This window comes from Anser anser (assembly GCF_964211835.1).
Source record: "Anser anser genome assembly, chromosome: 1".
Lineage (NCBI taxonomy): Eukaryota > Metazoa > Chordata > Aves > Anseriformes > Anatidae > Anser > Anser anser.
In genome coordinates, this window is record NC_139720.1 from 189,380,580 (window position 1) to 189,403,438 (window position 22,859).

At 36.8% G+C, this 22,859-nt stretch overlaps 1 protein-coding gene across 1 annotated transcript in view; it reads right to left on the minus strand.

Annotated features, from left to right (window-relative positions):
- The window catches only part of B3GLCT (beta 3-glucosyltransferase), a 61,009-nt gene that overhangs the window by 11,450 nt on the left and 26,700 nt on the right, over nucleotides 1–22,859 (minus strand). The window contains exons 5-10 of the mRNA XM_083820897.1: nucleotides 19,118–19,194; nucleotides 15,627–15,738; nucleotides 11,549–11,685; nucleotides 10,170–10,233; nucleotides 4,625–4,756; nucleotides 3,600–3,669 (exon numbers count right to left, since the gene is read on the minus strand). Of these exons, the coding sequence (XP_083677023.1) occupies nucleotides 3,600–3,669; nucleotides 4,625–4,756; nucleotides 10,170–10,233; nucleotides 11,549–11,685; nucleotides 15,627–15,738; nucleotides 19,118–19,194 (592 nt within the window). The remainder of the gene's footprint in view (nucleotides 1–3,599; nucleotides 3,670–4,624; nucleotides 4,757–10,169; nucleotides 10,234–11,548; nucleotides 11,686–15,626; nucleotides 15,739–19,117; nucleotides 19,195–22,859) is intronic.

The following is a 22,859-nucleotide window of genomic DNA, read 5'->3' on the forward strand; positions in this document are numbered from 1 at the left end:
CCAAATTCTAGTAATGATGCTACAAGTGTTTAAATTATTGTCAGCCCCAAAGCAGTCTGACAGTGGGACTTGATGATCTTTGTACCTCCCTTCCAGATGGAACTATTCTGTTCTATATCCTCAAGTGAATGAATTATGATTAACACACACAAAACAAAAACAATACAGAATGGTAGCAAAACCTCTAGGACGTTTGGAGGAGAGTGATCAGCTTAACATCAATGATCTTGCTTATATTTTAAAAATTAAGAGGTCAGGACTTAGATGAGCAACTACTCTGAAACATCGTGCTTCTGCTCTCATTGTTTGCCTGCTCTATGTTCCGTTAAGTCTTATTAGGAGTTGCTAGTTATTTAATTGGTCACCAAAGCCCTAAATCCCAAGCATTTTACCTGTGTATAATTTCAGTAATTTTCTACGCTAGAAAAACTACTTTCCTACTAGGAGGAAATATTTATGTAAATTCCCTTTGCCACTATTTAACTGTGATGCTTGTGAGTAACTGATTTCAGCCCCTTGCTGGAACCATCCTTCACCTAAATGTTTGCTGGCTACTTACATGCTTGCTTCCCTCTATTCATAAGGATTAATTGTAGGATTAATTATTGATTGACCAACAGTCAGTTTGATAAGATTAAAATGAATTAGAAGGGGACTGTTAGGATAGAGTAGTAAGAACTCAATCCACTAACAGAAAAGGCAGTAGTATATGCAAAAAAATGCAATTCCACTTCTGTAGCAATGTGCAATAGAAAATATTGCTTTAAAAAGTTTTAGACACTTAAAACTGCCCACAATTTTTGCATTAAAACCTAAAAGGAACTGTGTACAAAAAAATAAGTTCATACAACATTATGGTGAAGTTCTGAAATGCAAAGTCAGAAATTTCACAATACATTAACTTTACCTCCTAAATAGTAGTGCTAAATAATATTACTATATAGTAATATTATTATATATATAATAAATATAGTATGTATATAGCATATAGATCATATAAGTGCATAACCATGCACTAATTGGCAGAGAATACCATGTAAAACTTATTTCATCCAGAATAAAAAAGAACAAGTAGAGAAGAAATGATTTTCTTATTTCGTCAAAGCATTCCACTTCAAAGAAATTTCTCAGAAGAAAACCAGAAAGCTTTCAGAAACTAAGGCCCGAAAACAGAAATGTCTCAGATATACAAAACTCTTCTAACCTTCACGTGGTAGCAGATGCACACCTCTAAAGGTTTTTTTTTCCACTCTTCTCCAAATAAGGACCTAAACCTCAGTACAGTGCTTTAACATACAGAACTATTTGCTGTTACGGACTAAGCCCCTCAGTTTCTTTGGTGGAGTCCCCTTTGTACAAACAAACAAACAAAAAAGTTCACTGAAGTGGGGACCTGCATGTCACCTTAGTTAAATGTTCTAATAAGGGAGCTACTAGCTAAAGCATCTCTTTTCCTTGCTTGTTTTGATGGAAGTGTCACCATCCAGACTAATGACTATTGTAAATTTAATTCCACAAAAATTTCCAATTTTTAACAACACGTTTTCCAGAGAAAAAAAAACTATTTGAAAATTTCTGACCAACCACTGCTTCAAATATTTATCAATATGTATTAGTACTAGTGATCACAAGGAACTTTAATACCACGCTGCAGAGATACTTACTTCTGTAAGTCAGCTCTAAGCTCTTAATTTCATTTTTGTTGTGCAATTTCTAGAACCCTGATGTATGTTTGCAGTCTTGAAATCTTCTTATATTACCATATACAGTATGCGTATGGAGAGTTATATTTGAATTAAATACTTAAATTTAGCTACTTTTGTACATCAAGCTCCAAGCCTTACTGTTGTATTTATGTAGATTTTGGTATACAATAAAAAAATGACTTACCAGGTAAAAGGAGCTCTCTGAAGCTGGCATCCATTAATCATTCAAAATCTTGAGTAAGATTATCCTCTATTGCATAACACTGGAAACTGTGAGGAAAGTTCAAGAATTTTCCTCAGTCTTCAACAGGTGTTTCTTGAAGGATATTTATGCTACCTTTTTGAAGTCATATGTTCCTTATTGACTTACTAGAAGGTGTTTGTTTTTTTTTTTTTTTTAATTTTGATTCAAGAAATTAAACATGGATCCAGAAAGGAGAACTCTTCAGTGAACTCCAGTTACAGGACAGTCAATTTTGTTTTGTCAAAAGCTATTTGCTAAAAATATCCAAATGACTATCACAAAACAGTGGAAAGAGGCATTCATCAAGTGCGGTAACAACATCAACAAAATTATTAAAATATTTTCAAAGAAAAAAAAGCACCCAGTAAATAATCTAAATTTAAAAGTGACAGAACCTACAGTTTTAGATGCATCAGTATATGGGGACTTAGTTAAGAAAAGCGCTTTTATCTTCATCCTGTCCTCTGACAATAGGTGTGGCAAACACCCCACAAAATACTAGCCCTTACTTCATTTTTTTCCCCAACAATAATCGCTTTAAGCTTATGAACAAAGTATGCTGACACTACTACATACCTGGAGTATTCAAGGGCATACAAAATTCAAATAAATCCATAAATTAATAATAAATAATAAAACCTGAATTTCTTTATTAACAGAATGTCTAAAAAGTAAAATAGAATGTGGCATCAAGTAGGTAGAATGTCTACTGTTAATTTGGAATTTTTCCTTCCAAATTTTGCATACGCTGTATCTACCTCAACTTAGCTATGCCTTACTGTTTATTAGCTGAAGCTGACTGTCTCTGTGTCTTTATTTTCCTGGTGCCTGAGACAGAAGTTAATACCCACTGTACAGATTTGTTTGGGCTGTGCTACATTTTTTTTTTAAACCATGGAAATCATGGTTCATGGTCATATTTTCAAGGTGACTATCATTACTTGTAGAACACCACAATTTCCAGATGAAATACTACAGTGTTGCACACTTGAGAGATTCTTGATCTGGACCATGGCTTCAACAAAGTCCTACAGCTGATAGATTTCTACAAGAGATAGAATTTCCCATTTCAAGCATTATAAAACACCTGCGCACAACCAATTGCTTAGGGTGACAACAGGTAGAAGCGGTATGACAGCGTAAGCCACTCAATCTCCTTTTTATCCTGCTCTCCAGTCCAATAAAAGAACAAGCGGAGAGAGCTTTCATCTTACTCAATCCTGAAGCAGTCACCATTGAGTTGCACAAGTGTCATTGCTAGCACAAAGAACAGAACTGAATCAACTAGCAGGGGAACACACTGAAGGATATAAAAAATTGGCAGTATTAATATCACAATAGCACCAAGTTACATCAATATAATTATGCATATTTGTAATACAGGTATTCAATTTTAATATTGCCAACCAATATCTAGCTATGAAATACCAAACTACTGTAACTTTGTCTTAAACATTTTGCAGCCTTCCTGAAGAACTCTGAATAGAAAAACAAAAAACTACCTAAAGAATAATTCAGGAAGACTTCTGAAGCTTTCATGCTTCCCAATGAATTTTGCAACACGGACAGCATGTATCAGCTTGTTTTTATATATTAATTTCATAAACTATATTGTACAGACCTACTACCTTGACTAACCAACAACTTACTTCTGTCTCCATGAAATTTCCGACATGTTTTTACGGCAACAAAGACATCTTCCTTTTTCACTGGCTCTTTCTATTTGGACAGAACAAAAATGCATTTTGTAATTGCAGGCTCTGCCTTTAACATTTTATAGGATATGTATGTCCATACATATAGTAAAACAGAAGATACCTTTTCATTGTACAGCGTATCAAGTCAAATAGTGTATTAGTAATAAAGTAGTACTGAAATTTTTGTCTCTTGAAAAAGGATCGTTAACAGTTTAAAATTCCTAGAATAACATTATTGAAATACTTTTTCTGTTGATGTAGTATTCTAACATGAACTAAAATATCTATCATTAAGAAAAGAAAATGAGTGGTGAAACTTGTTGCACTAAGAATGATTTGTCTGAAAAAAAGTTTGTTTTTTTTTAACTTCTTTGTGAACTATATGATGATCATAAAAAGAAGCTTAAACACTACACATGAGAAATGTGAATTTCCTCAACTCTACAAAAGACAAAAAAAATCATTTAACCACCTTTATTTTCCTTTTTGGCACCTAGAGTTTTGCTCTCCTGGAATCATGGAACACTTTTATACCTCTAGCAACAGTTAATGCATAACATCATAAATGTATTCTCCTAGAGGTAGAAGAGATGGATTGTACATTAATGTACCAAATACTGTGTTACATTTTATCTTTAGCCTAAACAAGTTTTAGATTTCCATCTGTGGGGAAAAAAAAAAAAAAAGAATATCTGTACTTTAGTATCTCACAGAAACACACAGAATTACTTTAAAGATCATAGGCTGCTAAAGCATTGTGGTAAAAAGACCCATTAAAGCATATGTGATAATTGTTTGCCAGGAAATATCCTGTGCCACGGAAGGCTGAAAACAAAGACAAATGCCACAACAAACTTTTTTTTTTTTAATTGAAAAATATTTTCTTAAGCTTTGAAATTTTTTAAAGTAAAATATTAAGCATTTTAGTAAGAGTTTTACCTTAACTAAGCAAGTGGTATTTAAAGTTTGGGACTTACACAAAGTGGCAGAAAATTACTGAATGTTGTAGCACACTGATCAACCTTATACGAGTTCACGTCATCTGTGCAGAACTCAGGCACTGGTGTAAGATGGGGTCCATCCCCTTTCTGCCAAATATACAGGGCAATCTATCGAAACAGAAAGCATTTACATCAGTAAGAAAAACTCGATAAACATATTCAGGGCTTACAAAAAAAAACACATTACAAGTTAAGCTTAACAAAGGAAATGGAAAATATGAGATGCCAGAGAGGATCTGCCTTTATTGATTTACTAGCTGGATACCTCTTGCTTACATTTACCTCTTGCTTACATTTCTAGAGCCAACATCTATTTTTTTTGCTATAACAAATTCTATACATACTCAAGCTTTAAAGGACTAAATTAGTTTAATATATTCAAGCACGTCAAAACAACTGATCTCTAACTTTTGTAAGAAGAGGTGGAATGAATATTTGCACCGTCCTTTAAATTAAACACAAGTTCTTATTTTGTTGCTTTTTGGAAATTATTTTGATAATTTGGAATAGGTAGGGCTACTTCTTCCTATGTAGAAGTTTTCAGCTTTTCAAAAGAGATACATTCTCTAGTGACAATTTGAAATTAAATTTAAAATTTAAAATCAGCGATGACATTGAGAAGTTGTAAAATACACTGAACGAAAATGTAGTAAATATTCTAAACTATAGTAGATCCTTGTCTATTTTAAACGGAACAACAACCAAGAAAGGCAGCAAAAATTTACAGAAAAAAGAGGAAGAGGCAAACCCGTGATGCCTGAAGCTGACAAAGAAAATACCCTTTGAGTTTATGTTACTAATTTTATTACAAAGTAAATGAGTACTTCAATCTATATTTTCTTAAACATCAAGAACAACCAGACTTGCCCAAAATTTGTACTGCAAACCTTTTACACTGCTTATAATGCCAGACTAAATATTCATGCAGAAGAATTCTATGCTGGATGCCTTCCTCAGACCAGTTAAAAGATTAACTTCAGTTCATCTAAAATTGTTCAAAAATTTGCTAGAACAAAGTGAAGTTTCTCAAAATCTAGAAGGCAGAAAAGAGCATCTCATTAAGTACGTGAATTCAGAGCTTCCCAGCTGCACTGACATACATTTTGAATGCTTAAACTCTCTCAAGGACAGCTCAAAGATGTGAAAACATCTTCCACTTTGTACAAGAGCTCTTTGAGCATAGACTGAAGATGTAGGAATCCCCGGGTTGCTTCCGCCTAACTGTCAGAAATTACAGTTTCTACTTTTGAAGAGGTTGCTATGCCAACAAACCATGGACATTCTGGGAAAAGACTCTCCATGCTACCTCATGAAACAGAGTCAGTGTGCAAAAATTAAGAGTCAAGGAACCAACACAGTGTAGCAAAGAGGAGTCTGACTCTACCATACAGAGTGAGTGGGACTCCTCCACGCAAAGAAAATCAGTCTTGGGTTTTCAAATGTTCCCAGCGACCACTGAATGAAGAATAAGCGTGTGTTTCACTGGAATATGGGACTAGACCCAGCACATACCAAAGGCAATGAAATTGAGTCTCCTTCTCACTGTTTCATGCCTGCTTGGGAAGTAGGAACCATTAGTTTAAAATTCCCTCAGGTTATGCAGGGCCAGAATACAAATCCTCTTTTAAGGATAATTCACCATTAATCTATTATTAAGAGAGCAAAATATTTTCTCCTCACCAGTGTTTGAGAAGAACTCAGTGCAAACCAAGAGCATTAAGTATGGTCTGGACATACCCAGGTCATCACAAATTAGAGACTTCTAATATCAGCCCTATCAACAGACTGAGTCACAGAATCACAGAGGGGTGAGGCTGGCAGGGAGCTCTGGTGGTCACTTTGTCCCGCCCCCTGCCCCAAGCAGGGACACCCAGAGCAGGCTGCCCAGGACCACGTCCAGGCGGCTTTTGGAGATCCCCAAGGAGGAGACCCCACAGCCTCTCTGGGCAGCCTGTGCCAGGGCTCCGTCACCCGCCCAGCACAGAAGTGCTGCCTGGTGCTCAGAGGGAGCCTCCTGGGTGCCCGGCTGTGCCCATGGCCTCCTGTCCTGGCACTGGGCACCGCTGAGCAGAGCCTGGCTCCGTCCTCTCTGCACCCTCCCTTCAGGGATTTAGGGACACGGATGGGATCCCCCTGAGCCTCCTCTTCTCCAGGCTGAGCAGTCCCAGCCCTCTCAGACTCTCCTCATAGAAAAGGTGCTCCAGTCCCTGCATCATCTTTGTGGCCCTATGTTGGTCCATTTCCAGTATATCCATTTACCTCTTGCACAGGGGAGATCCCAAACTGGACACCACGTGGACCTTCATCAATGCTGAGTAGAGTGGAAGAAGGACTATTTCTCTTTAGCTGCTGGCAGTATTTTGCCTAATGCAGTCAAAAACACTGCTAGCTTTCTTAGTGGCAAGGACACATTGCTGACTTGTTGAAGAATTTCAGCATCCTCAGAAAAATCCAGTAACCTATGCACAGCCAATTCTGGAACTCAGGGGGAATAAAAGAGAAGGACTGCTAGGACTGGAGGCAGGCTTGAGAACAGAACTGCATTCTTGAAACTTAAGCTTAGAGATTTGAAAGTTTTTAAACAGCAAACAACTAGTGTGCAGTCACATACTAAAACAATTAACTGACAAGATTTTAAAATGTTGCTGGTTATAAGTGCGCTGTCATAACTACACATGCACTCAGACCACTTCAATTGCACAGTACTCTTCAGTTTAATCGCACTGAAAAGAGTTTAAATTACTGCATTTTAATTTGTACCTGATGGGATACAGACAACAGCTGTGAGTGCAGACACAGTTGCCACCAATGCTCAGATGGCAGTGACTAGTTAAGGCACTGTAATTAAGTTGCAGGTTCTTCATACACAAGGAGAAGTTCTGTAGTTTGTAAATTCTGATTTCTTAAAGCCTCACCATTGTTAAGTGGTCTGTTTCTTTGCTGTTTTAGCAATATTTTGGAAACACACATGATCTTAGCATTAAAAGTGAGTTCAACAAGGTACTAAAGAGAAGGGCCTCTCTGTATTGAAGAAAATGGAGAAGCATGAGTAGCAGTTCAGCTTAATACCATTAATAGTGGTTGGAATAGAGGAAGAATATGGAGAAGACATGGAACATATACACACTTCTGGTAAGGAGCAGGCAATGAACACATCCGTCTCCAAAGTTCTCTCTTTGCCTTGCTACTATAATCATGTTACAGAATATAAGTGGTTTCTGACCCTGTCTTGTAGCTGGGAGAGTACGTAACTTCATAGCCTCCAGTACATTTTAAGATTGTATTAGTTCAAAATTCAGCTATTCAGAATGAACATTTACCACGTGAACCAAAAAAAAAAAAAAAAGCAATGTTTGTGCTGCACAAATAACATTTAAGAACTGTAAATTAACATTAATTATTTATGAAGGTTTGTGATGCGCTATGATTTCCCACTAAATAATGAATCTTGAATAAAAACCCTTAGACTAGTGTCAAACTCTTCAATTTCAGGGGCAAGGATAGACTGCCCTTTCGGTTATAGAACAGGATGACACTGTCCTTAAAATAACGGAAATAGATTTACAATACAAGATGAAAGATAGCCTTAATCCTAGTTTAAATCTAATATTAGATATATTATATATACTATATACTAATATATAAACTATATATATATATATATATTGTTCACTTCCAGTACAGAATAGCAGGACTTATGCTGTATCAAGCAATTACAAAAAGTCTAAAAAACCATCTAAAAATGAACAACAGCATGACCGTATTTAAAGATAGGCATTCCAGATGGGAAGGGAGATAAATGTTATGGATGTAAGTAAGAACTTGGGGAAAAAAGAAGGTTAAAAAAAGCTGATACAGAGCACAGTAAAACACCAAGGACTAGAGGAGCACGTTATTAGGACTCTGTCAAACTAAAACATTTCTTAAAACATTTATCATCTTTCATAAACTTAAACATTACGTGCAGCCATTAAAGATCACAGATTATATCCTTTCATGTGTTGTCAATCTTGATTCACACAAGAAGGCTGTAGGAAGATAGAAATGATTTAAGAAGACAGTGATTTATAAAATAAATGAGGAGGAATGGATCTGTCTCCAGGGAGCTGTGAGACTGTGCAGAAAGAATAACCACAGAGCTGAAGCAGGTTATCAATGGCAATAAATTTGAAATGAAACATATGCAAAGAATTGCTAACAGAATAAGGAGATGGAAATAATTTTTCTAGACAAGTGATCAATTGCTTTTCATTTATCAGCGTGTGGCACACAGAAGAAAAATCTGCTAATGATTTATTCTGATGACACTGTGTTTAGAGGCTTTGTCAGTGCTGAGGTAGACTAGAATATTGTGAATATCCAAATGACTTTGAGGTAAGTTACAAACACAAGATTAACACTGTGAAGCACAAAGTCTTGAATTCAGGAAAATTAACAAGTGGAAAGAAACAGCTTGTTGGCATGTTTCATGTAGGAAAATGGAGGCTGAGGGGGTCTAATTGCTTTGGAGAAATACATCAGTCAAGGAGGGAAAACCATGTGAAAGAACAGCACTGGCACAAAATCAAACTCAATTAAATATGCTACCAATGCATACTCTATAAATACACTACAGATTTATGTTGGAAATGAGGAGCTTTCTAACCATTACAGCAAAAAGATCTGGAACCGCAGCAATAGCTTTAAGATATTTTTTTTGTGTTTTTTTTTTTTTTTTTTCCTCTCGTTTCCATCTGAGCCAGAACCACAATTTATGGCTGACTTTTAGGAGAGTTTTTGGTTTTTTAAATTCAACATCACTCATTATTTCAGGCCCAAATCAGCAAGCTTACTCCATATTCATCTCCCCATTGCCCCACCATTCAGTTCACCTTTGGCGACAATACAAAATCCCGGGCTGTATAAACATTTCGAAGGAAAAAAAAATACAAAAACATCAGAAAAAGGCAGTGATCTTCTTTCAGATCCCCACTCCTTTCTTCTCATGCTCCTTTCAGTCAACTCACCTATTCTCTGAAGACCTAGTAGCTACGCTTTAAAACTGTTGGCAGCCAGAGGCAAAGAAATTTCCAAACTGCCCCACTGCAAGTTGATCACACTGACACAAGTTTCCATTCCTCAAGCTATTTCATCTGAAGTTCAACATATCTAGCTGTTAGAGTCCAATTTAGAAAGTAAATGAGGCTTGCCAGTGTCTGAGACGCTATTTGCACCAGCGTACGTTTCATTAATTAGAAGCCTCCCTCTCTATAGAGCAAGCCTCAGAAGATACCTCACTGTACACAATCATGCATATTAATATGAATGCAATTTTATTTATGAATTCTTCCGTGCTTGAAATGCAGTTTTAAAGTGTTACGTTATAATATTCTAAAGCAAGGGAAAGAAATTAAACATGCTATCGCATTCAGAATTTTTACCAACCTCAGAAAATACATCATTGCCATTATAAGTTTATCAATATTCAAACATGAGACTTTTTTTTTTTAAACTTAATTCACAGGTATAGCACACTGCTTACCTCATGTTTTAGATCTATAGTAAAGTCTGACTTGAGTGGTTCACTTTTCAACTTGATTGCAAGCCTATACAAATAAAGATGAAGTTTACTCACTTTAGAAAGCATATTAGAAAAATAAACATTCACTATTGTACGCAGTGAAGTGGCTGGTGTTTTAGACCATCTTATAAAAAAAATCCCACTTCCATATTTATTGCCACCCAAATCAACTTGTATTTCTTTTTTGTATCTTTTTTTTTCTTTGTCTGCACGCAGTGTGATGATGTTAATACTAGTTTTCAGCACACACATTTTGACATTTTCTTCCTGCCCAGGAAGAAAGTTCTCATCTGGAGAAGACAGGAACAGTCTGGCATAACATTTTCAACAGATTTAAAGCAGCAGTGTCTTTGAAGCTCCATACTGATCAGCATCTCAAACTTCAGACACTATTCTCTTTTTTTGTGTTTTACAAATTACAATATTTAGGCACCTTCAATTTACGGAAAGATCTTGCTACGGCAAGATGCATTCAACTTCTGAAATCTATGAACTTTTAAGTATCTAAACTGAGCTAACGATCCAGGCTCTCTCTACAGCATGAGAAAAACATTTCTAGAGGGCAGGGCAGTCACTGGAAGATCCAGGAATAAAACTACTGTCTGGAGGTGCCTACATTTTTAAAATGACAGAGATGGTATTGAAAATTAGCTGACGTGATGTTCACTTTTAGATAGGCAGAATTCAGCAAAAGAGATCATGCACAGGCACAACAATGATACAGAAATGTTATTTCTGTACATATGTCTATTTAAAAATTCTTAAGTGTTTATCTATAATAGCAACTCATGAATGTATAGAATAAGGAACAAATGGAATTTTGTCAAAGGAGTATTTTCAGGGTAAGTTTATAGTAGGAGTACAAATCTGTGCATGCATACCCTGAGCTAGTTGTACATTACCATGACTAGCTGGGTATCCTTTGTACCTTAGATCCTCAAACCAAAGTAGACTTGCAGGTATTAGAATGGATGCTGATAATAAAAGTAACAACAGCAAGAGCCCAATGTAGGCTAGAAAACCAATGCATGACGTCCAATAAACAGCTATGTCATCAGCCTGCAGTGACTGAGTATATCCCAAGCTGTCTGCCCTAGCTAAGCTGCAATCAGTATTCAAAGACAGCTCAGAACGAAAATTTGACTTTGGCTATTTACATGATCTGTAGATGCTCAAGTATACTGCAGGCACGTGTTCAACTTTTATAGAAAATATTAATCCATATGAAATCATAACATGTTAAAATAATATTGATTAGCAGCTAGAAAAAAAAAGTAGAAATTTAAAACTTAATTGCTATCAATAAACAATTAAGAAGTGATTAAAAATCCAATTCTTACTTGTTAACAAGTGGAATACTAAGTGCCCATCCAGCAGCAAAATCTGGAAATTTAAAGACTGTCGGATTTTCAGCAAAGGCATAGTGGTGAATTATTGTAGATTCTTCATCATACAATGCTTTACCTAAAAACCACTCCTGTAAAGGAATATAGGAAACAATTTTGTTCATCTACAGCATCCTTTTAGTGAAGATGATGACTGCATTCATGCTGAATAAAGCAAACCTGAAAACAAAAACAAGGGAAGCATATTGTTCACAATAATTCAGACAAAAATTGTCTGTACAAATGATGAAACAGAATTCCCAACTACCCTAATGGTTATATTAAATCACTCAGGTGTGGAGTTGTCAGCAAAATGACAGAAACTCAGACTGTCCTTTTTCTTTTTCCTGACAATTTACTAGTTCATCACTAAAATGGATTCAAATTAGGGCAATTTTTTTTCACTAAAGATACTCCTTCTCCATACTCCCTACCATATTTCATTTTTCTCCTCCTTTAAAGGGGCAGCTGTCAGCAAAAATGAAAAATACCATGCATTAGAATAGTTCACACACTTAAGGTAAATAAATAATTTACACAAAATTTGAGAAAAAAGGAAAAATATTCAAGTAAAAGTACTGTTAAAGCACCCATCTCCAAAAAATGTCTGACCCCAAGAGCATCCTCCTCGGTAGCCACCATCCTACCTCCAAGCACATGTAGCTATATAGTTTGTGCTAAATTTTATACCTGCCTAGAGTAAATGAGGAAGAACGTGTGAGATTTGGCCAAAGCAGGGAAAGTCGCAAATAGGAGAAGTGAGCTCTGCATGCACAAGACACACCTCCAGTCAAAACCGACTGGCTGAGCCTGGCAGGAGCATGAAAACATGACTGCCCCATAGGACATTCAGCCTGGCAAGCACCCAGCTGCCCAGAAGGCAATAAAAGGACACCAGGAGCTGCTGGTGATATGTGTTTTCCCACACACACTTGAGTCAAAGCTATGGGATGCTGCCTGCTTCGAGGGCCTCACCTCTGTAAGGATCCCTTGGTGTGGCCAGCTCATGGCTAGGACCCATATATAAGCAACTCAAGTTGAAGCAAATGGATGCCACCCACTCCTGCCCAGAATCCTGATGCTACAAGGGACTGATGCAGGTGTAACCTGCCTTGCATACGAACGCGTGTGTGAGGTGTTGAGTGCTTTAACCCTGAATTCTGATTTTTCTCCTCGCTTTGATCAGCTACTATCAATAAAACTAAATTGAATGAAGCTTGTATTTGACTAGTTACTTCTTCAGGTAACAAAGGCTGAAAAGTTGTTTGCTCCCAAAATCCCCACGTGCCTCCTGAGGCTGAGTGCTGTTCAGGAATCTGTTGAGGAAACAGCCAAAGTTAAACTGACACTATCCATTACGTGAAAAATATAAGGATGAGGAATTTATTCACCATTTTTTTTTAAAAATCAATTTCACAGGAGTTGCTACCAGGTACCTACTTACTCAGCCCTCAATTTACATCTTCAACCTTAACAGACCCTGTTTTCTCCTTCCTTTATTGGAACAATTCAAGAGTGTTCAGTTAAACAAAATATTGGGAGGTGAAAGAAAATGGACAAACATACTAATTTTTAAGTACAGAGGTGACTGCCTTGAAAAAAATCCAAGTAATTCTTTAGGACCATTTCCGCAAAATGTTTTTTAACACTTGTAAGGCCTCCAAGATTTCAGAGTGTTCAAAACACAAGTACTCTATTCAGTTTCAGAAACAGGTAATAAATACTAACATTTTCATCTGACAGCAATATTATTATCCTAGTTACCTTAATTCTGGATGCTAACTTTTACATCAAAACAATCTATTAACTACAAAACTTTTTTTTTTTTATTTCTCTATAAAATACATAAAATTAAATCCATCCATACACCCTTCTCTGGCTTTCACAGAGTATTGTCTCTGGCATTATTAAGCCACAAATCAACACAGTGAAGGCATTCCAGTTTACAGCTGATACTCTGCAAGCTGGTTTGTTCGTAACATCGCTTATTTACTACACTGATATGTAGGATGAGTTGTTTTGTGCAGGCTGGTTTTACAAGATGAAATCAGTTATGTACTAAGGAACTTACAAAGTACTTTGCATATAGGTATTAACAGCTATTAAGTCATTACTGCCCACCAGCTTGGTTTGCTCATTCTGCATGTCTCTGGAGCTACAGTCTGTCATCCTATTAGGATGATAGGAAGAGGAGTGGCACATACAATTTGGTTTAACCTTGCTGTCTCTCATTATGAAAGCACAGGTTGAATCAATTGGCTGTTAAATCATAGTATCACAGAGGGGTTGAGGGACACCCAGAGCAGGCTGCTCAGGACCATGTCCAGGTGGCTTTTGAAGATCCCCAAGGAGGGAGACTCCACAGCCTCTCTGGGCAGCCTGTGCCAGGGCTTGGTCATCCTCACACTAAAAAAAAAAACAGTGTTTCCTTATGTTTGGACACAACTCATCATCTGAGTGCTGGCCTTGTCATCTTTATGTAAATCAGATATTCCTCACTGTTTATTAGTTTTACTGCAGTCAGTAATATCCTTGGTTAACAACACAGGTCATTCTCTTAACATTCCTCTATGGTCTCTTATGGTGCTTCAACACATCTGTTTTCACTCATATTGCATTCGCATCACTCTCTATAGCTCTGTTACTAACCTCTACATATTGAGATTGAAAAGCTGCAGATTCATCAGCTATTCACATGCCCCTTGTAGACCTTTTATTATGATTAATGTATACCAGCTTTTTATTATGCAGACTGCTGACATGATAGAATGAATTATGAATAAGCTCATTCTGGTCTAGCTCATCTTAAATTATGTAAATGATGGACTACTACTTTATATAAGGAATCGGTTATGGACTGTTACACTAAGATGACTATCACTCTATAAAAGCAAAACATTTTATTTTCCTTTTAAAGCAGGTCAGAACATAATTTGTCGCCGTAATAGGATTTACACACCTGCAAAGGAGAGATTTAAAACTGGCATGCAAGCAGCATCTACAAGAAATGTTATGTTTCTGTTGAGGAAACATCAAGTAGAAGGAGGTGTTTCTGAAACAGAAATAATTGGATATCCCAAAGGCTTGGAAATATTCAATAGGCCGTTTTGAAGACAGTGTGTTTAAAAAATGTACAATGTCTAAATAATTATTGTTATCATTTTAGAAAAGAATTGTGTGAAAATGCAACAAGGCCATGTGCCTGCAACAGAAGTAAATACGCTACAATGAGATCTGAAGCAGAGTTCAATATTCAGTCAAGGTAACAATAACGAGGCAAAGCGTATTTCTCACAGGAGATTCTGGCTTCTTTTACTTCAGGCCAAAGAAGGACATCAAGCTGAGGCATTTTTTTCTGAACATTGAGAACTCTAAATATTAGCAGATTTCTTATTAGTTGCACTGCCAAATTCAACTGTGTTCCTTGGTGACTGCTTTTTTCTTTAGTTCTGCAAGTCTTTTGGTGTTCTTTCTTTTCCAGCAGGTGAAGATTTTACTTCTGTCTTATCACCAAGACAGTTCAGAAAGAGAATGCAAATAAAACACCCTAACATATTAGATCAGAAACAGTTTGCCTAGTATTAGTCATTCTGTCTGATAATAATCAGAATAGAGAACAGACAAGAAAAAGGGGAGGGGAAGACACAGCAGATTACATCCATCTTTTTACTGCTGATACATCATTTTTGGGATATCCACAGAAGGACTTCTTTTCTGCTCAATTTTAACAGTTATTCAACAGCTAGACATGTTCTCATGGTAGTTAAATACCTTGCTCACTCTCAGCATCAAAAATCTATTCCTCTATTTTAAGCTGTTTGAAGATATCATTTCCAATGCTTAAACTATAAGCCATACAAACAAAAGTGATATAAAATTGAATTCTTGACAATAGAAACACTTCTATAACATGAAATCCTAAAATTCTGTGTTTACACTTCTGTACTTAAAAACAAAATGATTCCCCCATTTAACCTAAAAACCTATTCAAGCACATTCAAAATAAAATGAAATATCTAAATTTTTACTTCACCTTAGAAGCATCAAATCTTCCAAGAGTTTCTAGCAGCTTTACAACTTGTATTCTTGTATCTTCTTCACAGAAGAAAATCCATGAGGAATTCCTACCATAAGCAACAGAGAAGCTAACAAAAGAAATTATCGTTTTACTACTAAACTGGCTTACAAACAGAAGGATAGATTCAACATCCCACTCCCCAAATATGAGTACTTGGCAATTAATTATTAATTTACACAAACTTTTACTATTAACGTAGTATTACATAATCAGAGCATAACAGTGAATGGATAGCAGCCTCTGCTGCTATCTACTTATATAGCACTAATTAGCCCAGAAAGAAAGGAACAGACAAACATAAAGAATGTCCACTCAAAAATGTCTATGTCCTACAGGTGTAGTCATCGATCAATTCAAAGTTTATAGGCGGCAGTTTAAGTTACCATCCTCTCTGTACCTCAACTTTCTTCCAACTAGCCTCATTATTGGGCACCTAACACTGCAATTAACCTGGAACTGCCTAAAGAGATGTTTCATGACGGCTGTTTGACACTGATCACATCGTTGTCCCCAACTTAAAAACTTCATTAGCTCTTTCAATACGGTTAAACTATGTAGACTGAAGAGACTCCCCACCTTCCTCAAAGATAACACTAATCCTGATGCAGATTTCCTGACTCCTTCATGAAACTGTCATCTTTAATTTCTCCACTCTTCCCAAATGATTTTTCCACAACTTAACAAAGAAAAAAAAAGCCTTAAAAATTCATGACATTGTAATGCTAGGAAAAAAAAATCTTTAATTGTCCTTCTCATAGCTTTTATGCTGGTTTAATTAAAGAAATCATCTGAGGAGAGGGATAAGAAATTAGATTCTGTAGACATCACAGCCTTTTTCCTCTGCAGCACTGTTTACTGATAAAATCAACAGTGAAAATAAACAACAGAAATGTAAGTCAGCAAAAATAAGTAAAATAGGGTGACAGGATTATTTATGTTTTAGGGAACTATATTTTCTTTTAAAAAATACACAAAAAAACAACCAAACAAAAAACAGAACAACACATAACATTGTCTGAAGGATATTTCTGCTAGACCATGAGACATCTGCATCTACAGGTCTTCAAATAATGTGCTAGAAGCACCAGATGGTTGCCTGGTACTAAACTAGTTTATTTTTTTTTATTCTGACATAAGTCGCATATTCCTGTAAAGCTACCTTTTCTCTGTGTCTTGCAATGGTATTTGATCACTCACTGCTTTCTGCTTTTGATATTTGATTTGCTGAACTATAATAGCTGGAAGAACTCACGGTTCATTCATCCTTTCAGTTTGTAAAAACATGTACTTGTCTTCTCAACACTGAAACCTAGGCACTTCTGTCATTCGGGCAACAAACAAAATGCAGTCAGCTAGGAAAAACCTATTTGTCATAACACTTCCTAGCTGTTCCTTCTAAAACCTGTCAAATAAGTACCTGAATTGGTATCAGATAACTTCATGTTTTTAAGTATGTACAGTATTCAGTGCCCTAAGTAGGCTGAAGGCTTTTCTCTCATGTTTTAGTGAACAGCTAGAACTTTAGGAGAGAAACATCTGGATTTATGTGAAAGCAGGTGGGTGAAGGACAAGGAGAAAACCATAATAATACACAAAACAATAATTAATGTATCTTGTGAATATAGCACATAAAATTTCACTAAAGGAATGACCTGTTCATCTAGCTGCTGATGGACAGATAATGATTTTCAGGGCTATGGACTTACACAGAGTTCATACCATACAAATTTGGAATTCAGAGTGCAAGGAACTATTGGAGAAACTCAGGGAAGACGCAGTTTTAGGGTAAGGGTGCTGTATGTCAGTAGATGTCTTATGACTGCATCTTCAGAAAGCAAACCTTTTTCCAAGTTAAACCCTGCCCAAGAACTAAAAATTAAGAATTTTTGTAACTGTTTAGAGGCCTCCTTAAAATTGCTGTCAACTATGAAATTGAGGGAAGCCATTCTCGTGAAAGCAGTTTTCAGGTAGGAATGCATCTGACATCACAATTCCTACCATTGTCAGCTCCTGCAGAATGGGACAATCCCTTGAATCTTTCTCTCTTCCTCCTCTTCTTTACATTGAAAAAAACTAAATAGTACAAGCCCCACAGCATGAACTTATTTCTAAATTACTCTAAGTGTTTATTCTGCCAAAATGATAAAAGAAACAGGCACAAGGAACTTGATATTCCAGAATTCACTTCAAGATGGAAATCCAGAAAGCGATTTTTCTTTATTGATTCCTGAAAAAAATCTTCTACTTTATCACACAAATGAATATCTGTATTTTTTCATCTACGTTTTGCTACCTTGTAAGAGCTGTATCTGTAAGCCTTGTCATTGAGACATAAATAATTCAGAAGAGAAGCCATGAGGTTACTGAAAGGGGAGCTAAGAAGAAAAAACAAAGATGACATAGCTGGAACATCATCTTCCAGTTTTTCATTTTATTTCAATTCTCCTTGTGCATCTTTTTCACATGCATCTTAAAAGATAACCATCATATAAGCACCATTTTCATGTTTCTGCTCATACAGAAAGCAATGGAAAGCAGAAGAAAGAATAGTAAGAAAATCCTGTCCTGTAATCAGTCTGATGCAAAACTCCCAAACCAAGCCAAAAAATATCTTGAGTACCTCTAGTAATATCGTTGTTCTTCTGATGTGCCATTAGCTAAACTAAACCTCAAGAGGCTGCACAGCGTCTGGCATCAATTTCAAAGGCAAGTTTGAGGTGAAAGACAGCCATTGGTACCCTGGAGCTTTAGGTCTTTCTCAAACGGGAATTGTTACTTCCTAACAGTTTGTAACATACTACCAAGTAAATGCTGCAAGTCTTCCTCAGGGCAATCTGCATAAGTTAAAATGAAAAGATATTTTAAATTCCCTGTGTCCTCTGACCATGGTAAGATAAAAATTGGCCATAAAAACTTCTAAAAAGATGTCAAAACCTACACCTTTCCTCTGTGGAGGAGTATTACCTCCTAGGAACACTGTGAGCAATGGAAGATAGAAACCAATACAGGTATTATTTACTACTTTTTTTTTTTTTTTTTATGACTTATCCTCTTCAGCCGAGTAATCTGACAAGTCAAAGATTCTAAAATACCTCACTCTTTACCCTGTGAGCAAATGGAGAATATACCTTTAAAAATAGTATTTCTTTTGACTAGTTTACTTTCCTAATAATTTTAAGACCCATAACTTTTTGAGGCAGGCAGTTGTTCGTTTATATTATCACTTCCGTAATTGTTCTTAAATTTAGAATATCCTTCTCTGATTTAATTAAATTTAACAGAAAACTGCTTTAGAAAGATTAAAAAAAAAAGAGCAAGAATGTAAAAAGGTAACAACTCTGATCCAAAAGTTGTTGCTTCTGTGAAAAAAAAGTCTGAGTAATCCATATTTATATCCTTTGTTAAAAATAAATAATCTGAAAATAATTAGCATTTATTACACTTACTCTCTCATTAATGGTAATATGGTCCATGCACCTTCATGCCTGTCCATCTGATGAATAAGCAGGACTATAGGTAATTCCTTTAAGAAAAATAAATACACTCTTATTAAACATAAACAATATACACTTTTTTTCCCCTAAACACCAACTAATCTTAAAAAAAAAAATTTTACTCTGGAATGACTACTTGGTTCTTCGTTGCTCTTACTGGTATGTAGCCCTGCAGAATAGATGACTTAAAATGTTACAAAATAAGGTGACCTACAGTTTAGAGAAAGTGCTTCTTACAGCTCATGATTCCTTCTTCTGTATTAGATATAAAGCTAATATACTTTGAGATAAATATTTTGCATAAATCCTATGTAATCAATGAAGCAATATATCATACTCACTTCTTTATCTTACCGTAAAAATCTCATACTGCACAGAAAGACAAATAATGTGGGGTATTTTACAAAGGCTTCCATTGACAGTGTTATTACAGAGTTTACAAGATTTTTTTATACTCTTAACTTTGCTAAATTCAGCTTTAAACGATCACAGTAACATCCTGACAGAAACTCACAGGTTTAAACAAAAATCAAGACGAAGCGTTAACATTTTTTTGTACTGAAAAATTGAAAAAACACCCTACAAACCAAAATCTTCCTATAATTTTTTTTTTTTTTTTTGCTCTTTTGCTACTTGAAATCTCTTTAGTTTGGCATTTCAAGACATTTAGCAAAAAAAGCCTGGAGGAAGTTCCAAAGAAAACACCCTTTAAAGATCGCCCATCGATAAACCAAACAGGGTAATTTACTCAGTTGTTCATACATGTAAAAAGTGGGAAATATATAATGCATGATATATAGGCAGCTTCTTACTCCATTGATTTACTCCCTGTTCATTCACAAGTACAGTTCTCTATTGCAGCACCATTAGGGTTACAACAGCCTCACAAATGACCAAAACCTTTGTGCTAAGCGACTGCAGTAGTAGTAAAGCAAAAATCTTCCTACCAGACATGCCTAACCTCCCAAACAGTTCATCTAAACTTTGCCACCAGCCAAGTATATTCCATTGCAAAAACTAACCTAACAAAGAGCTGGTGGTGTTAACGCATTTCAACACAAGTGACTTACTACCTGCAGGCACATGATCCCAGCTTTCCATTACGCAAACTGTTAGGTAATGTGATTAAAGACGCGTCTCCATAAACACAAAGAAACACAGAGCAATAGTGACAAGGGAGGAACCCTACAAACCTTACCAGAAAAAAGTGAGCACCCTGCTGCAGCTCTGCCCAGGGCTGTCAGAGGGGAGCCGCCAGGCACACTGCCCAGGTACGGCACCCACCAGGTCACTGCAGGGAAAGGCTCCCACTCGCCTTACAGCCTGATGGGGGTCACTGCCTACAGGGGTACAGGGGGGACGTTACAGGATTCAGGGGGGGAGCATTATAGGATGGTACAAAACTTACTATGAGATGCTTAGAGGAAGAATCAAAGGTTGTGAAAAAGATGGACGTAGTAGTCTGAGGAGGAATGAATGTGGGTTAACACAGGGAAGAAGGGAAAAAAGGGGTTGGTTGATTGAAACAGGTTGCTTGTCAGGATGCTTATCAGGCCATGCCCTGTACTGATCACCACAGCTTGTCCTGGCTTCTCATTACACTCCATTTCTAGCTATCTCCTTGGGCACAGGGTATCTGTGTGCATGGGCGTGCTTGGAGGTGAGACCGCAAGTCACAGGGGTCCACGCGTCCGTGTAGGAACTGGGCAGAGTGGGGTGCACATCAGTGCCACGAGCATCAAGCTGGGCTAGGAGGAGAGAAGAGAAAGAGGAGGTGGAGAGGCTTGGGAACCACGTACTAGAGCAGCTGTGAACAGGGGCAGACACTGGAGAGACCAAGGAGCCTGAGAGCTGGTTACTGGAGGGACCGCGAGGTCCCAGCTACCAGAGAGCCTCTTGGGTGCAGGGGTTAGCTACTGGTAGGGCTGCCAGTCTGCACCAGCTCCTGGAAAGACCCACGTGCAAGTACATGGCTGGGAGGCTGGGGAGGGAAGGGGTCAACTACTGGATAGCCCGAGCATCCAAAGCTTCTGGGAGGATCCACAGAGGATCCCTAGCATGTGTGTGCAAGCAGTGCTGTGGTTTGTGTCCGTGCTGATCCATGACTGAGCACGTACTGCACGGAGGTGTGCACATACCTTTTGGGAACGCATGCTTGGCCTTGCTACTGGCTGCTCCTGGAGACACGGGGCTGCAGCAGCATCGCCTTGGCCAGGCTAGCAAAGTCTGCAGCTCCCACCACGAGGTGCCTTCACCTCCCAATGGTTTAATTCCTTTCCACTTACACCACGCACATGCCAGTCATTTTTGGCTTGATTAATGCTTCTCATGAATGTAAGCTGATGCCATTGGCATAAAATTCACATTTAAGCACAAAAATATTTTATTCTCTAAGTAACGCTGTAAGATAAAGTTTACGCTTGTTGCTATGTCAGGTTTACATTAAAACCTTTTTAAGGGCAGTTAAACCATAGCAACTAGGCGTACATAAAACCTCCTAGTTTCATACACTAAAGAAAACATCTCTATCACTCTAGAGAATAACTGTGTCTTTCAAGATTGCATTAACCATCAAAAAATAACTACCTACTTCTTTTTTATTATTATTATGTTATCGTGAACAACACAAATTGAAAATGAATTTAAATGAACTATGCCAAAACCTTAATTTGGACCAGGATATTTAGCTGCATCTAAAACATGAGCTGTTCTGATTTATGGTTCTAGTTCAAGCCAATCTATCAAATTGCTTCTGGCTACAGTTTCGATTTATTGCAAAACCACAAAGTCCAGAGCTTTTTAGTGGATGTGGCAAATCTTAGTATGATCAACATCTGGTGTTTCATCACAACAATCTAAATACACTTTATGGAGAAACAATAAAAATGATCTCTTTTGGGATTGCAGATAAGAAGGTAAAAGGACAAACCTCTGTCTTTACATGAACGGCTGTTTTTACATGCATACAAACCCTACAGTTGTGCTAGGATTTGTATATGGCCACGGATCTTATTTCATGTGCAATAGGACAGACAAGAGATACAGACAGTTAATATCAACATATTCAGTGTCTATATTACATTAAAGGCTGAAGATGTATTCTTTTAAGTTAAATTTCCCATGCAAAAGGTATGAAATTATGTGATTTAGAGAAGCTCTATCACTTACTCAACTATCTCCACTTTAACAGAAAAACTCTTTCCTTTATGCAGATCAAAGGTGTAATGATACAGAAAAGGTACTCTTTCTTGAGCTGATCTGATACTTTTAAAAGCTATCTCTTCTCTCTGACATTTTCATAAGCCTGCTCTCTTTCTGTCCCTACCCAACTCCCTCTAAAACATGAAAATACATCTCTGGCATATATCACTCTTTCAACTCATCTCTAACAATGCATCAATTCTGATTTAGTAAGTGAGATGTTTAAAAGAACTGTACAGATAGAATAGCCTCCTCCTCTCCCCCCTCAATAAAAAAATTAAAAAAAAAACTACTAACCAGGATGACCTTCGTCGCTTTTCCTTTCTTATTTTATGCATTTTCACTCTGAACCTGTTCATTTTACTTATTCTCCTTTGGTACAAATATAGAAAAAAGGCAAAAAGTAAGTGATAGCAGCTTTGGGAAGCAAAAGGGCATATACAGATTGGCTTACAGAGGATGGCTAGATAGTCAAAGTAGTGATAAGCTTACA